We start from the raw sequence: 17,704 nt of genomic DNA, 5'->3' as shown, positions 1-17,704 counted from the left end.
ACTTTCTTACCTGCGTTTCTTGATGCCATTTCTGTGCCGTTGGGGGTCGGGCTGTTTGAATGTGGTGGTTCTTGGCCTTGTCTACTTAACCGGCATCGGAAGTGCTTGGGACCTGAAACTGCACAGTGTTTTTCTTAAGCTCTTAATCACAATATGGCTTTTGGAGGCTTCCATGAAGTCCTTTCCTTTCCTTTCATAGATGAGCGAGGCTTTTATTTCAAAGAACATCATGGTGGCAGTCCTAGCCAACTTGGCCCTTAGTCTGTACTGAGAACGTTGTTGTAGAACTGCAGAGTAGAATCCAGCTTCCCAATGCTCTCACAAAATAGCTGAAGCAATCAAGTTAAAGAGAGGAGAGGTTTCTTTAACTCCGTTTTGTGGGTTTCAGTCTGGGGCTGACTGTTGCTTTTGAGCATGCCTCGTGGTGGGATGAAGGCAAGTCCTTGGAGCTCTTCGTAGTGGAGAAATCCTGCTCACCCATGACCAGGGACAGAAAGGGTGGAGAGGGATGGAAGACTGGATCTCTGTAATCCTCTTCAAGGGCATGTCCCCAGCTGACTTAAACCCTCCCAGGAGGGCTATCTCTCAAAGTGCTCTTTACCCCTTAAAGGTACCCATGGGGGAACAAGCCATATTATGGATTTAAGCCCAGTTGAGACCTGTTACCCCTGATTCAGTGTCAGGATAGGCTCAGTTCTCTTTGTACCCTAAGAAGCATCCTTCTGGGATTGTAGGAGCCAGAGGGGTCAAGAACCCCACAACATCAACCAGGGCTCATAGGGACTCAGAGTCTGAGCTGACAGTGAGGGAGCCTGCATGGTCTAATGGAAGCCCTCTGCATATGTGACAGTTGTGTAACTGTGTTTTTGTGGGATTCCTAACAGAGGGAATGGAGGCTGTTTCTGATGCTTTTGCCTGCCTGCTTTGGGAACCCTTATCCTCCTAACTGGGTTGCCCCGTCCAGCCTTAATATGAGGGGAGGTGCCTAGTTGCTGTTGTTGTTTTTAAGATTTATGTATTTATTTATTTTGTGTGTTATGAGTGCACAGTAGCTGTCTTCAGACACACCAGAAGAGGGCATCGGAGCTTATTAGGGATGGTTGTGAGCCACCATGTGGTTGCTGGGAATTGAACTCAGGACCTCTGGAAGAGCAGTCAGACTGCTGAGTCATCTCTCCGCCCCAAGGTGCCTAGTCGTATTGCATCGAGTGATATGTCATGTCTGGTTGATATCCCTGGGAAGCCTGCCCATTTCGGAAGAGAAATAGAGGAGTGGATGGGGAGGGGAAACCAGGGTCAGGATGTAATATATAAAAGAATAAATTAGTTTAAAGAAGCAGAAGCAGCAGCAGCCACCGCCGCCTTCCTGGCAGCAGGTTGACCAGGGATGCCATGCGCTCCTTTTCCCCCTCACCCCTCTCCTCTCCAGCGTCTATTTCAGCCGTTGTTTCTTTCCCCAGAGTCAGCTTGCGAAGGCAGACCACGCTCACGGTGGAATATCCATGGAGGTTCGGAGCCTTGTTACCAACCTCTAACCGCAGAACTGGGATGTGGGGCTGGAAGTGCCTGCTCTTCTGGGCTGTGCTGGTCACAGCCGCTCTCTGCACTGCCAGGCCAGCCCCAACCTTGCCCGAACAAGGTAAGATGCCAAGCGGGAGGGTCAGCTGGACCCCTGAGCTGAGGAGACAGGGTGGGCTAACTGTCGTGGAGGTGATGCAGTCAGCTGGACAGACTTCCTCTTTGGAGGAGCAAAGGGCCCCTTCCCCATACCTGGGCTGATTTGGGCTTCCTTCCATATACGGAACCAATTTTATCAGAGGCGGGGATCAATGGGGACCGCTAGCCAGAAGTGAGATTCCAGGGGAGCGCTTTCTTTCTGGGTCTTTAACTCAGATGATGAAAGATGCGAGTGACGCGAATAGAGATTTGGAGAAAGCATTCCAGAGTAAGAAGAGCTTGGCCGTGTGGCCTCTGGCTTCCAGAAAGCCGTCCCAGTGACAGATCTTCTACAAGGGCATGAGCAGTCAGTTACGAGCATGTGCCTTTTTGGACTCTGTCCTTCAGGTCTTACCTGGGGGCCTGGTGGGTAGTTTGCTTTGGAGATGGCCTGTTTAAGGGACTTGGAAAGGAACAGGAGGCAGGATGGGGATCAGGGGTCTTAGGAGGCCCCACGGGCCTGTGGTGTGTTCCCCAAAAGTTGTTCTTGCTCCTGGTGGCTTCTGAGGGACTTGGAGATTAATGTCGAGACCTTTCTGTCGTCAAAAGGCTCGAGAGTTCGTGGCTGGTCCTAGAAGGCTGCCGTCGAGTGGGTCAAAGGCTTGAGATGGCCATGCCAACCATGGCCATGCATACAGGGCTGTCCTCTAAGCTGTCAGGGATCTGTTAGCTGATCAGTGAGTGAATCTGTGCATACGAATGTGTACACAAATGGCAGTGAGAGAGGAGCAGGGTGCGGTGGCGGAAATTGACATATTCATGGTGCATTCAGTAGTAGAACCAAAGAGAGAGATGAGCAAGCACATGCTTAAGGCTCAAGGCAAGAGAGGACCTCTGTACCTATAGGGCTATAGGTATATATAGGTATATAGTTACCGTCAAACAGTGGAGAGACAATAAATATGAAGCAGACCGTTGACTTATTAAAACTTATTTATTGTATGTGTCTGAGTGCCTTGCCTGCGAGTATGTGTATATGCTTGGTGCCTGCAGAGATCAGAAGAGGGTTCGTGGAGCCTCTGGAAATGGGAGTTAAGAATGATCATGCGTTAGCCGGGCGTGGTGGAGGCAGAGGCAGAGGCAGGGGGATTTCTGAGTTCGAGGCCAGCCTGGTCTACAAAGTGAGTTCCAGGACAGCCAGGACTACATAAAGAAACTCTGTCTCAAACAAAACAAAACAAAACAAAACAAACAAACAAATAAAAAAACCAAAAAAAAAAAAAAACCCAAAAAGCAAAATAAAGCAAAGCAAAACATGATTGTGAGTTGCCTTGTGGGTGCTGGGACCCCACTTCCCTGCACAAGAACAGCAAGTGCTCTTAACTTCCGAGCCATCTCTCTGGCCACCAGTAGTCCATAGTTAAACGGTACAGTAAGGTTTTATCAGAATGCAGGGGGATGTCATACCTAGAGCTGAACCGCATCTGTCCCGCTGTCCGCGGTGCCACCTGCCTTTAATCTCAATACTCGGAGGCATATCTCTGAGTCTGAGGCCATTTTGGTCTGTGCCAGTGCCACATAGAGAGAGTCTGTCTCAAAAGGAAAAACAGAGAAAAGAGAGGAGGGGTAATTTATCTTTTTGTTTTTGACATAGGATCTTGCTGTGCCGCACGATCTTCTACCACAGCCTTTTGAGTGCTGGATTACCTGTAATCTTACTTTAGGGTACTAAGGTCTCTGAGCGGGTTAAGAACCAGCATTCTTAGTCGAGAGGCTTAAGATGTGTGGACAGTGGTATTGCTCACTGAGTACAAAGCTGTGGAGAGGAACACCTGGGAAAACTGGATACAGCCGGCATATGGAAGGCTTACTTACATCTTGCTAAGGAACTCAGTATATCTAAATGGTTCTTACCGAGAAATTTGAAGTGTACCGACATAACCCAGTTTTCGGTATCTTGGTTTGCTTTGTGCGACAAACCACTAAAATGGGAACAACAATAAAGGCTCAGATGTCACAACACAGACACAATACTTCCACGTGAAAATGTGCATAGCTGTTCTTGCATCTGCTGTCAGGAAGGGCTGTAGAAGGGCACGTTGAGTGTCGAGTCAGGGAGTGGGACTGAGGCGCCGGGAGAGTGATGGCCGTATTCTAGGAGCGAATCCATGGGTTTCGCTAAATAGTCGGACGCCCGCTCCTCTTCCCTCCCGGTCCTTTTCTCTCCTCCTCTTCCTCCTTTCCAGTCTCATCCTCCACCTTTGCCTTCCTTTTCTCCTCTAACAAACTCTTAACAGCTCAAGGAAGGAAAGCAGACAGACAGTTCAGATCTCATCCCAGGCCCTTGCAGGCAGGCAGTTTCCAAATGGTCCTCTTATAAGAAATTTTAAATGACTTTTTATTTATTTTTTTAAAATAATTTTTACGTGCATTGGTGTTTTGTTCATGTGTGCATCTGTGTGAAGGTGTCAGATCCCCTGAACTGGAGTTCTAGACAGTTGTGAGCTGCCATGTGCGTGCTCAGAATTGAACCTGTGTCGTCTTGACGGATATAGCCAGCGCTCTTAACCCTGAGCCATCTCTCCCTGCCCCCACGTGAGGAATTTTAAGTGGAGGGGGAGGGTCGTTGAAGCTGCTGAGCTGCCAAGGTGGAGACTGAAGCAGGGGACCTACGACCTTTTCAGCTGTTTTCTTTTTGTTTGTTTGAGACTCGGTCTCTGTGTGTAGTCCTGCCTGTTCTGGAACTCTGTAGACCAGGCTGGCCTCGAACTCAGAGATCTGCCTGGGATGAAAGGTTTGTGCCACTAAACCTAGGCACAGTAGTGGTTCTGGGAATAGAAGGGGAGGGGAGGGATGGAAGAGTCTGTGTAGTAGTCATAGCTGAAGTCAGTTGGTTGAAGGATAATTTATTTAGTATGAAATGTGCCAATTTGAGACAGGCAGCTCAGTGAGTTTTCATAAGGGCTACATCTTATGTTGCTACCATCCTAGTTGAGAGATGAGTGTGTCACCCTAAAAGCCTTTCCCATGCTTCTTGCTGTCTCCAACCTGTGTCCTGTCACTTCCTGTCACCGTACACTAGCAATGTTTGTTCGAGGATTTCCTGTCAAGAATGAAGTCTTACGATGACATCTGAATCTAATCACCTGCGATACCCATGTGGGTCACTGTATTATTTCATTTCTTTCCCTATTTTCTTTGTGACAAAGTCTCACTCTGTAGCCCTGGATGCCCCGGCTCTTATTATATAGACCAGGCTGGCCTCGAACTCAGAGATCCACCCGCCTCTGCCTCTGAATGCTGGTATTAAAGACTTATGCCACCACACCCTGTGTGTGTGTGTGTGTGGGGGGGGTTGGCGGTTTTGAAAGAACACAGACCCACTATTAACTGTGATGTCAGAGGAATAGTTTCTGCCCATGCCCTGTAAACTTTGGAACCTCACAGACATGCCGTGTACTGTAGTCTTGGCCATGCTGATGATTAAGTAATGCTGCTATTGTCTTTAAAAACAAAACAATACAAAACAACTGTACTTTATGTGACAAAGATTGGTCCACAAGTTAAAAACAAATCATCCCAAACTTTGCTTGCACTTTGGGAAGGCTTTAGGGAAGGGGGAAAGGAGATGGCAGCCCCTCCCCTGACTGAGCACAATCCTGGCAGTCCTCTGCAAACGCCCCTGCCCTGAAGGGACCCAGGAGGCCTGCAGTTTCTGGCTGTCCTTACAAAGTTGATTTAATAAGGGTTCCAGGAAAACCAACCTCCTCTCCTACCCCACCCCTTCCTTCTCCCGTTTGCCATATTACCGAGTCTTAAGTTTTGTTACTTCAGATCAGACTTTGGGGTTTGTGTGTAAAATGAAACTGGGACACAGGCCCAGGGGCAGAATACCCGCTTCCAAAAGTTTAGGAGTCTGAGGAAGACTGCTTGCATGTATTTGTCTCTGAGAACAGGACTTGAGGGATCAGTGAGTGGGTACGTCCAAAACATTGCGGGGCCACTTGTAGTTGGGAATGGCGGCCTCTGCTTCCCTGTTCCCTGAGCACCCTAAAGGAGCAAGCGAGTGTGAGACTTCCAGCCTTGAAATACTTTCCTCCATCCACAGAAACCTGCATCTCATAACAGATTTAATGGCTGAGGTTTACAGCTCCTCCCACCCACCCAGATTTGAAGGAGTCTGCTGGCAGGATGAGGGAGGAGAGGTTACATCAAATGGAAAAGCTGCAGGCTGTAGGCCCGCCTGTGTACCACAAAGCCCGGCTTTGTCCTTGTTCTGCCGAAAAAACCTGTGCCTATGGGGAAAGGCTGGGGGTGCTGCCAAAATCTGGCCCTGGCCTCAGCTGTAGCTCCCTAGTAGCCCTCCCACGCCCACCCCACTAGGGGTCCTGAGCTGCCACTGGTCCAAGAGGGTGTGGATTTCAGCCTAGCTGCCTGGGAGCCTAGCTAGGTATGCAGTGTGCATCACTGACAGGCAGGCTGTAGTCCAGGCAGCTTTTGCTTGTTGGTGTGACCTAAGGAGTAGGGTCACATAGCTGGCCTGGAACACTTTGGGGGACGCACCGTGGCCGCCCAATACCCCCCAGTAAAATTTCTTGTGAAAAGACCTTGTTTGTTTCTAACCCACTGGACAGTAGAGGATTCCAGAATGAAAGTGGAGTTATATGAAGCAAAGGTGTTAATTGACGCCCCCCCTTTTGTTGTTGTTGTTCAAGTGAGGGTTGGGGGGTTAGGTAGGTCCATGAAGCCTGTTGCCAGGTTTCCCTACGTCATTGTGCATCCCCTCCCTGGAGGTAGAACCAGTGCTTCTGAAAGGTACTTGCTAGTGGAGGGGGGTGGGGTGGGGAGGGAGGGCCGTGCTCAGCCTGTGAGAGAATGTGAGGGTACTCACGTGTCCGGATCAGCGAGGCCCCGGGCAGCCGAGCCGCTCAAGGCTGTGTTCTTGGCTCGGGCCTCCGCATTGCTACACCATTAGCCTCACTCATTTTTCCACTCTGCCGTTGCCAGCCGCTCCCCAAAGTAAGGGGGGAGGAGGAGGAATTTCTCAGGGAAGAAAGAACAAATGGTTGTCCAGAGGACTTGCTGTCGGTGGGGGGCAGGGATGGAGGCCATACAAAGAATCCAGCCAGGATTCTGTCACCCCGAGTCTGGGACTACCTGTGGGGAAGGCAGAACTGGAGGGAGCTGGCTTCTGCGAGAGCGGCTTCTGCTGCTTCCCGAGTGGGTGGGCAGGGCCTAGGCAATGGGTAGTTTCTGTCAAGGAGCAGGGTGTCTCTGGGATGTCATTGATGGCCTTGGGGAAGCGAGTTCTGGGGAATCATTATCCAGGAGGTGAGAGCCAGGTCAGAGAGTCTGACCAGCAGCTCTGCCCTGTTTTTATAAGGCCTCATTCCTCGAGGCTATTGGGAAGTCTTTTGCTCAGCCCCCATCCCCCACCCCCCACATCCTTACTTCCCTCTTCCCTGGAAACCAGACAACTGTTTCTCCCCTAACTGGGAGTGACCCCGCTGCTAGCTCTCCTCAGCTTTGTAACAGTACTCATAACAGATTCTCAGATGCATAACAGTATCACAATTACAGTTAGGAAGTAGCAACAAAATAATCTTATGGTGATGGTGGGGTCACCACAACACTGTATTTAATGGTCACAGTGTTAGGAGGTTGAGACCCATGGCCTTAAGAGAAGCCTTTTGGAGTCTGGGCTGCCTCTGACTTTTAGTTTGCTCTGTCAGCCTGTAGTGTGACCGGGTAGGAACCCAGTCACCAGGGCCCTCTAAATGGCTGTAAGTAGAGAGCCCTGGGCTTGAGCCATTGCCCCGCCTCGCCCCCATCGGGTCTTTGGCTAACACCACTGTCCATTTACCTCATACCACACATGGTCCCTGCTGTCTTCATTCGGGAATCATGTCCTGCATACGGAGCAAGGCTAGGGTGAGAGTTGAAACCCAGCACACCGTCCTTATTAGCTGAGTTGCTGTGCTCCTGAGCCTCCTGGGATAGCTTGTGTAAGAGAGGCGATTGGGGGGGTTGGGGGGGGGGGAGGCAGCCGTGCTCTTCCCCAGACCCTGAATGTGTAGGCAAAGTGGGTAAGAGGGCCCGGGAGTTCAGCAAAATGTAGACTTGCCGCCTGTGAGTCTGGATAGAAAACGTCAGGACTGAAATTTCAAATGGTTAATTAGCAAAGAAAATTGTGTCCAGGACTCACCCTTTCCTCCCCCATGGTCCCCACAGAGACTGCTAGGCTCAGGCTGGTTACAGGCCTCTTCCTTCACTGATTCTCCCCCATCTCTCCAAGTATATTCCTATTTTTTTCCTTGACCATAGCATGCACCATATATTTGTCCCTCTCCTTTTACATGAAATGCCCACCCGTCCCCGCCCAACTTTTTATAATTCTTTAATCATATGTACTTAGTTCTTACCCTTAAGATTTAGTCTGGGTCCCCACTAAGATTTTATTTAAAAGGCCACCTCTTTCTTGGGGTTTCTTTTGTTTCCACATTATTTTATGTGTGCTGTGTGCATGCAGTGCTTGCAGTTCCGGACAAGACCAGAAGAGGGCGTCAGCTCCCCCCTACACACATACACACCCCTGAACTAAAGTTACATACAGATGGTTGTAAGCCACCCTGTGGGTAGGTGCAGGGGAATTGAACCTGGGTCTTCTGCAAAAGCAACAAGTGTTCTTAACCACTGAGCCAACTCTCTAGGCCATGCCTCCACAGTTTAAAGAATCCTAGATTACCCCTTCTCCCCCTTTTCAGTTTGTAGTTGAATGCTTGTTTTATTCTGTTTGATGTATGTTTTTTTAGAAAAATATTTTATTTATGTATGTGAGTACACTGTTGCTGTCCTCAGACACATCAAAAGAGAGCATCGGATCCCATTACAGATGGTTGTGAGCCACCATGTGGTTGCTGGGAATTGAACTCAGGACCTCTGGGAGAGCAGTCAGTGCTCTTAACCGCTGAGCCATTTCTCCAGCCCAGACACTGTCAGTCTTTAAGAACACTGATTTATTTGATGGGTGTAGAACCTTTAATTCTAGTACTCTGGAGGTAGAGGCAGGTGGATTTCTGTAAATTAGAGGCCAGCCTGGTCTACAGAGACCCTGTTTCAAAAAGCAAAACAGAACAATCAATCAATAAAACAACAAAAATTAAAACAAACAAGAAAACCTCCAAAACACTATTTTGATATGTGTTTATAACAAGAAATCAGAAACTACAGGCTTGTACAGACAGATAAATAATGTCTTAGATTCTCATCATCCATCAATAATCACAGTTGGCCTGAATCTTTTTTTTTAGATTTTCTTCTTGTGTTTATATCTGAGAAATGGAATTTATACCATATATATTGGCTTGTATCTTAAATCTGTTCCTATACAGACTTTTTTTTTGTAGTAACTATATAGTATTGCATTGTGTGGGTTACAGAATTTTTACCCTTCTGCTACCAGAAAATGATTTAGGCTATGTGTAGTGGATTGCTCTGTGGCATTTTCTCTTCTTTTTTTCTTTTTTGTTTTTAATTATGATTTTTCAAGACAGGGTTTCTCTGTTTAGCCCTGGGTGTCCTGTGACGCACTCTGTAGACCAGGCTGGCCTCAAACTCATAGAGATTCCCCTGCCTCCATCTCTGGAATGCTGAGATTAAAGTGGTACACCCCCATATGTTTTCATAGACTTGCAGATAGAATAAATAACCCAATTAGGGAGTGATACTTGAAGCCCACATCAAATAAAGACAAGATATATAAGAACATCTCACACTGCATAAGAGGGCCAAAGGGCTCAAAGTAAATGGACAAACTGCTTATCTGCAGGCAGTGCCAGCTCATTAATTTCATTATGGTTGGATATACAGAGAGGTATTTATAGTGATTTGTTGCCTTAATGGTGTCTGGAGGCTTGTACTATGAAAAGGTTTTGTCATCACGCAAGCAAAATAAAGTGTTCTTACAAACTTACAAAGTGTAGCCCCGCACACCTAGGCTATATAGTGCGTACCTCTGTGTATATGGTATTTGACCTTGGTCTTAGGCCACAATAAGCCAACACAAGTTTAAACCAAGTACAAGATCAGGATACAGCCAAAGATGGAGGAACATTGAACGTGTGAGGCTGCTCTTGGCATAGTGTGAAACATTGTTTTATAGTGAACTTTTTTCTTTTTAGAGATGGGCTCTCATCTACACCAGGCTGGCCTCAAACTCCCAATCCTCCTGCCTCCGTCTCCCAAGTACTGAGGCTATATCACTGCACCTAATTTTATGGTGAAATTTTTTAAAAAAGGGAAAGTGCATGTGTGTGCTTGTAGATCAGAGGATAACTGGCTGGAGTCAGTTTTCTTCTTCCACCATGTGAGTCCCAGGGGTTAAACTCAAGCCAAAACCTTTCCTATGTAATGGGTGACATTCTAAAGTAATAATTAAAAGTATAGCATAGGGCTGGAGAGATGTCTCAGTGGTTAAAAGCACTGACTGCTCTTCCAAAGGTTCTGAGTTCAAATTCCAGCAATCGCATGGTGGCTCACAACCACCTGTAATGAGATCAGATGCCCTCTTCTGGTCTGTCTGAAGACAGCTACAGTGTACTTACATATAATTAATAAATAAATAAATAAATCTTTTTTAAAAAAGTATCGCATACTCACAGCTGACAAGATGGTGTAGCAGGAAAAACACTTGCTACACAAGCCTGGGTGATCACTTGCTGCTGAATTCAATCCCCAGAACTTCTGTAATGGGAGAAGGGGTGACTCAGCTCCACAAAGTTGTCTTTTGGCTTCCACGGGTGTAGGCGGTGGGCGTGCACATACAGAATGACAATAAAGAATTTTTAAAAATGCTTTAGTATATCCAACCTACTCTATATCATAGTTTGGCCCACTTTAAATGTGTTTGCCGGACTTCCTTCAACCTGACGCTTGGCCAAAGCAGGAAACATAGAGCCTAATCTTAGCCAACGGAGGAATATCTCGGCGAGTGCCTGTTATCCTAGCTGTTTGGGTGGCTGAGGCAGGGGGATTGGGAGTTTGAGACCATTTAGGTAGAGGTTGTAACTTAGCGTTTGGCTGGGTGCTCGCTTGACATGTGTGAGGGTCCTGGGTTCAGTTTTCAAAACCCCTCCTCTCAAACTGGTTTATGAAGAATCAGTTATTTTGCCCTGTAATCCTAGGCTGTTTAGGAGCCGCAGCAAACAGCCAACACATCAAGGCTGCATGGCTTACGAGTAGCCTAGAATATGGTATAGTTTCTACTTTCCTACCATATTATAGTTGGAAGGGTTTTTTTTAAGATTTATTTTTAATTACATGTAGGTATGTTATGTGTGTATGTGTGTGCACAGGACTGCAGCCCACAGAAGTTAGAAGAGAGTGTCAGATCCCCCAAAGCTGGAGTTACAGGTGGTTATGAACCTGTCTCACGATGTAGATCAGTCTGGTTGCAAACTCGCAGAGAACCACCTGCCTCTACCTCCCGAGCTCAGGAATTAGAGAAATGTGCACCACTATACTATGTTGGCTCCATTTTCATTTTTTTAAAAAGGTACCTTTTTGTTTTCAATTTTATTTTCATCTTTTAAATTTTACCTGCTTTGTGTTTGGGCTGCAATGCATTTACACGCACCGCGTGTGTACAGCACCCTGCTAGGGTCCTCTGTAACTGGACCTACAGATGGTTGTGAGCCTCCATGTGGGTGCTGGGAGTTGAACCCCAGGTCCCCGTCAGTACTCAACCACTCAGTCATGTCTCCACACCCTAACAATTCTAATCTTAAAAATGAAAAGTTGGCCGGGCACAGTGACTCTAGAATCTTGGCACTCGGGTGAAATGTGGACGCTAAGCCAGAAGGCACCTAGCTAGGCTTGTGGTTAGCTTTCATATTACACATGGAGACTGGGTCTTCACAGGACATCACTAGCCCAGAATCAAGGTACTAGGCTCTTCTAGCTCAGTTGTCTGTCTCTGCTGAACTGTGTTGGCTTAATCTGGGCCTGCCACTGAGTGAATGTTAGACCTCTCTTCCCAGAGGTCATTAGGGTTGCTTAGCTGAGGGAAGCTTGTATGTACCCCGAGTCCCATGGTTCTGGATTACCAGGTAAAAAGGGTACAGAGAGCCCCTCAAAAGTCAGACCCCCTCACCCATGCTCTTTTGAGCATTCAAGCAAAGACTGCTTGCTTGTTTTTGATATTGTGAGTGCAGGAGATAGAGGCCGCAGAGTGAATTCATTCTGTGGACAAGCAGGGGCTATAAATGAAGCTCCATTCTGGACATCTATGCTCCCAGATCTTCGTGGTCTGGTAGTTTGTGTGAGCGAGTTAGGTCCAGATAGATGTAACCTGAAGCTCTCCACTTTAAACCTTTGTATGGCGTTTTTCAGACAGGGTCTCTCTGGGTAGCCTTGTCTGTTCTGGAACTTGCTATGTAGCCCAGGCTAGCCTTGTTAGTACTATTGCTTCAATGTCATAAATGCCAGGCTTTTATAGGGCAAGAGCCACCATGGCTATGTTCACATTGCTGTCCAGCAATCTCGGGATCTTCCGCCTTCCCTAATTGATAGCCTATTACCAAGTAACCAGCTTTTGCTGTATTATTTTATCTTAAGGCATTTCATTTTGTGTATTTTCATAATGCAAAAATAAGGGACTTTTTTTTTTTTTTTTAAAGGCAAGGTCTCAGATCTTGTTGCATAGTCTGGATGGCCTGGAAATTGCTTTGTATACCAGGTTCAGTTAATCTGCCTGCCTCTGTCTCTGGATGCACTGCCCCATACACATACACAGTGCTGGGATTTAAGATGTGAGTGCTACTAAAGAGTCACCCCACCCACCCTTTTTTTTTTAAACCTATGAGTGAACGTGATAGTGGGGATTGAAACAGAACCTCTAAAATTCCAAGTAAGTCTTCCACCCCTAAGGTGTCTCCCCAGCTGGGGGCATTTCTTCATGGCAGAGAATGACATGACGCTTTGTGAGAAGGCTATTTGCCCACCCTGGATTGGGTGGTCTAACGCTGGGCTCTCTGACCTAAACACCCCCAGACTCATTGGCACGGTGCGGACAGACCGCAGGCCACACGTAACCAAGCCGTTCACTCGGGCACCATCTGTGGTTTTTTTTTTGGGGGGGGGACAGAAGGCACATTCCGAAACAGCTGACACTCCTACTGGATGAATGGATCAGCAAGTTTTTTGGGGACTGCAACTTTTCCTGCCCAGCTGCCGGCCTTTTCCTTCTCCAAACTGGAGCTTCGGAGCCTGGGGGGAGGGGCGGCCCTAGAAGGCTCCTCCCCGGGCGGGCGCTTGGGGGCAGGGCAGTGCATTCCTTTCTTTAAGGAACCTGACCAGACTTTAAGGTCAGGGCCTAGAGTAGAGCGGACTTCGGGAGTTACCTCTTCCCTGTAGAGTCCTCTTATTCCCCCCCTCCCCCATACTTAATGATCTTCCCATTACAGAACCCAGACCAGGAAGTGTATGACAGGTCGCAGCTGCAGACACATGGCTGGGAGGCCTGGGCTCCCTGCCAGTAGTGGGAGGGTCCAAGCTACCGCCCTAGCAACAGGACCACCACTCTCTCTCCTCCCCGCCCCACCCCCCTTCCTGGCCGAAAACTTAGCAGAGCGGTCCTTAGGCATTCTATCATTCGGTGGCCAATTGTAGTTTCCGATTCGAATTGAGGAAGTGACTTTGGGTGATGGGGGCTATGACAAGACTCACCTGCTTACTGCTGACGGCGCTAGGCTCTTCCAAGAAGTCTGCAGCGACTTTAACCCAAAATTGAAGCCACCTAGTCCAATCACAGAAGCTTCCTAATGGTGTGTGTGTGTGTGTGTGTGTGTGTGTGTGTGTGTGTGTGTGTGTTGGGCAAGGGTATCCATAAGCCCTCTGGAGGACTACAGCTCCCCAAACACGCTTTGCAAGTACATGATGGCATGGGCCCACGTTTTAGTCACAGAGCTCCAGTCTCCCTACCCCCCCCCACCCCCTCTATGGGGATGGATCTTCTGACTTTAAGTTGCTCAGGAAATGTCAGTGGACCCTAAACTGCCCTAGGAGGCAGTTGTCACACAGTTTTCCTCCGCTGCCAGCTGTGTGGTTGGCCTCCTTCCCCGAATCTGCCATGGCTGCATTCTTCTGGTGCCAAGTGAGACATGGTGACTCCAACTCCTGGGAGCCCTGAGCACAGACAGCCCTTCCTGGAGCTGCAGGGCATCCTCTTTTTGGGTTCTTTCTGGCCAGTGAACTAGGAGGAAGAGGAGCAATGGATTTAAAGACCCAGTTGGGAAGAAGGGTACAGGAAGAGATTTGGGTTTTTTTTCCTGCTTGGTCCAGGTTTTTACCAGCAGAGCCAGAATCTTTGCTGGGGAAGAAGGGGAGATTTGATTCCTTTCTTAATCATGTAATTACAGTCCTTCCAGCTGGACCGGGCTGCGGTGGGAGTCGGGGGTGGGGTGGGGGTGGGGGGACACCAGGGCCTGGGTACCATAAAGCCAGTGGGAAAACTACAGGCATGAAGTTTGTGTCCCGACTGAACACAGTCCTGGTGCACACCTTTGTTGAAAGGTTTGTCAGGTCGAAACAAAACTCTTGCCCTGGGACTCCCATGTAAGCCCAGCTTGGGGGAGTGGGGGGGCCGATTTGGGAGGGGAGGGGGGTGTCATGTGGTGGACACAAGGACCCTAGCTAGCTGCGGCTTTGGCAGCTCCGTACTAAATTACAGTGATGAGGTGGGGCACACAAAAGACTGAAATCTTTTTTTTTTTTTTTTTAATAAAAACAAAACAAAACTTCAGCCCCAAGCCCCTGGGCTCCTGAATGGCCGTGGCTTCCTGTCAGGATTAGCTCGGCTGCCTGGGCATGTGTGCGCTGCCTTTCTCCTCAGGAAATACCTTTAGTAAGCCCCGGTGGAGTCCCCATGGCAACGAGAGAGGGGACCTGCTGACAGAGGCCATTCAGCCCTCGTTGTTCCCTGGCCTCTTTGTTGTGTGCTTCATCACGGCCCCTGTGGCAAGCACCGCGCTTTGCACCATTTTGTCAGCCCAATGTGGAGTTTTACATTTTAATGGGCTGTTCTGGCAATGGCCCATTTGCATGCAAAATGTTCCTTCTCGCTCCTCTCCCTTTTTCTATTAAAAAAAAAAAAACCTGTCCAAACCCCCGGTCAGGGCCCCAAATGTTGCTGACCAGGAGAAAGGCCCCTGGTAATTGATTGGTGCTTCGGTTTTCGTTACCACAACACACCTATGCTCCCCCGGTTTTGCAGCCCTCCTTGTTTTGAGGAGATCTCGGCGCCCGGTCCCTCGGAGAGTGATGACTATCACCTGGGATCTTACTGTGATTGCTTGTTCTGTCTTGGTCTTGCTAGATGAAAGTTAAGTTTTCGGTTCCATTTCAAAGTCAGAATAACGTAATAAAGACCTCTGCCGAGGGCCCCTGGAGCCCCGCCCGCCTGTTCCTTCTTAGTTGCTTTCAATGCCACCCCAAATTCCTCCCACATCCACAATTGCTCCCCACTTATCACTGGGAGCTTGTGCCAAGACTGTAAACATTCCCAGACCACCATCTCCCTCTTGTTGCTGAGACGACCCCCTCTGCCTTCATTTTCTTTAACCCAAAAAAATCCCAACCACAGGCATTTCACGGGGTGTGTGTGTGTGTGTGTGTGTGTGACCCTGAGACCACTCGAAGCACCCCTGTCTGGATTTAGCGAAGGGAGTCTTTGGGTACCTAAGATGTCTTTATCATTCCTGACCTTTGAGAGATGCTACACTAGTGTAGACTGTTCTAGTTGTCAGGTAAACAGGGCTAATGTACGGATTCTTCGAAGCCTTGTGTTCCGTCCTCAGCGCCACATGATGTGGCGTGGTCATAAACACCTGTGGCGCCAACATCCCTCTTCAGTGTTCACTGATAGCTTGGTAGTCCCTGCCTCACAGGGAAAGAAGGAGGGAGCAAGGAATGTCGCTTTTTTACTGTAAGCTTCAGAAGTAATTTGAAGTGATCTATTTGTGTTGTTGTTGTTGTTAGAAAAAGTCATTTAAGAGATGCAAAGTCTCTAAAGTGGCAAAAAGCTTCATGTGAGGGATAATGAAGAAATGGGTATGGGGTGGGGGTGGGGGACGGGATCACTGAGGCAGGGGAGAGGAGACAGCTAAAAGACTCTGGATTTTGTTTTTATTTTTCAAGACAGGGTTTCTCTGTGTAGCTCTGGCTATCCTGGAACTCTGTAGATGAGGCTGGCCTCGAACTCACAGAGCTCTGCCTGCCTCTGCCTCCCGAGTGCTGGGGCTGATGGTGTGTGCCACCGCTACCCACAGCTCTGGATTCTTGAGGAGGGAATAAGCTGGGCTGGGGAATCTCAGAGTGTGAGGGAAATGGCAGACAGCGTGTCATTTCTGCTGTTGAGCCGGACTTCTCTCAGGACCTCTGATCTATGGATCTCGGCCAAGGAGAAGATTGTCCAGGCCCCATTGACTAATGTGGATGGCGCTAGAGGTTATCAGCTGCAAGCTGTAAATGACGGGTGAGAAGACAGCTCTCAGCTGTCCTGACTGCTAAGAGCTGAGCTGCAGGGATGGGGGTGGTGGTGGTGGGAGGATAGCAGGGAGGGCTGTGAGGACAGTGCTGTGTCTGCAAGCCATCCGTGGGTCATCCCTAACCGTTTAGAACACGCTTCGGGTGAGAAGCAGTGGGGAGGAGCCCAGGACACAGCTAGAGCCTTTTTGTTTTGTGACTTTGCAGGAAGTCTCACAACCTCTCTTCAGTGGGAGGCAAAGACAAGGAGCTCGATCACAAATGACCACGTTTTGTAAGTGTCACATGCAGTGCCAATGATTAGTTAGGGCATGCCACTGAGGAGGGTACCCCCAATTCCCAAACCTGCTCAATTGGAGGGGTTCCTTCAAGTTAAAAACACTTTTTTTTTTTTGGTTTTGCTTTGTTTGCTTGTATTGAGACAGGGTTTCACTATATAGCCCTGGCTGCCCTTGAACTCATGGAGATCTCCCCGACTCTGCCTCCAGAGTGCTGGGATTCAAGTTGTGTGCCTCCACACATAGCGAGGTAAATGAATTCTTAAGGTATTGTTGAGATTAAGCTGTGAGATTGGGGGGTGGGGGTGGGATGGGGAGGATAAGCCCAGAGCAGCCAATTTTAGAATCCCATGCAAGAAGATGGGAGGCAACTGGGCTCTATTAGATGAGATTAAAGGGTTGAACCAAAAGCGCTTTGCAGATCTCAGGGAGAAAAAAAAAAATCAATGACTTTAAAGACATGGTGAAGCTTAGTTGTGTACACACAGTAGCTCATTTATCCCAGCACTCCAGAGGCAGGAGGCTTGTCACTATGAACTTCATAATAAATGGAAGACCAGCCTAGGCCATTCTGTCTCGATGGGCAGGGGTGGGGGTGAGGGAGCAAAACAAAAGACACAGTGATGTAAATGAAAGGGTGAAAGGGTGAGCTGTGCCCGGGCTTGTGTTGGCACTCGGGTTTGGCTCCCACTTCTTAGTAACGCTTACTACCCAGGTGGATTGCCCTGTACCTTTTATCTCTCCGTCTGCCTCCATTTCCCCCGCTTCTGAAATGAGGATACCGATGGGACCCTATTTTATCAGCTGTGGGGATCCGATTAGGTAACACAAGACGAGCTGTACATGGCGCAAGCCCCACAGCCCCACAGGATAGAGAGAACACGATGAACTAACTTGCAGCCTGGAGAAACCCTCTGCCTGCTGTGTGCTGGTATCTGGTTTGCATGGTTGTGAATGGGAAGCTTGCGGGGGGGGGGGGGGGGTGTCGTGAATGGCAAAGTGCTGTGTAGTACTGCTGCCTCTCTTCTTTGAAGTCACAGGAAAATGTGGGGTTTGGGCATGCTCTGCCCTCAGTCCATGTTTTATAGAAGCAGGTCTGGGGTATGTTTTAATAAATTTTTTAAATTGCATTTATTTTATATTAATGGTGTGTGTGTGTGTGTGCGCGCGCGCGCGCGCGTGTGCACACACACACATACACGCGAGCGCACACGCACATGCCCAGGGAC

At 48.5% G+C, this 17,704-nt stretch overlaps 1 protein-coding gene across 7 annotated transcripts in view; it reads left to right on the top strand.

The window, feature by feature from the left end:
- Fgfr1 (fibroblast growth factor receptor 1) overlaps window positions 1–17,704 on the top strand; it is a 56,676-nt gene that overhangs the window by 12,182 nt on the left and 26,790 nt on the right. For all 7 annotated transcript variants that reach the window (XM_085844060.1, XM_085844059.1, XM_085844058.1 and 4 more), the window contains exon 2: window positions 1,461–1,639. In XM_085844060.1, the coding sequence (XP_085700186.1) occupies window positions 1,549–1,639 (91 nt within the window). In that variant the 5' untranslated portion in view covers window positions 1,461–1,548. The remainder of the gene's footprint in view (window positions 1–1,460; window positions 1,640–17,704) is intronic.

The sequence above is a fragment of the Mus caroli genome, unplaced genomic scaffold (genome assembly GCF_978045245.1).
Source record: "Mus caroli unplaced genomic scaffold, Mus_caroli_1 scaffold_10, whole genome shotgun sequence".
NCBI classification, from domain to species: domain Eukaryota; kingdom Metazoa; phylum Chordata; class Mammalia; order Rodentia; family Muridae; genus Mus; species Mus caroli.
This window is presented reverse-complemented; position numbering and strand designations above follow the sequence as displayed.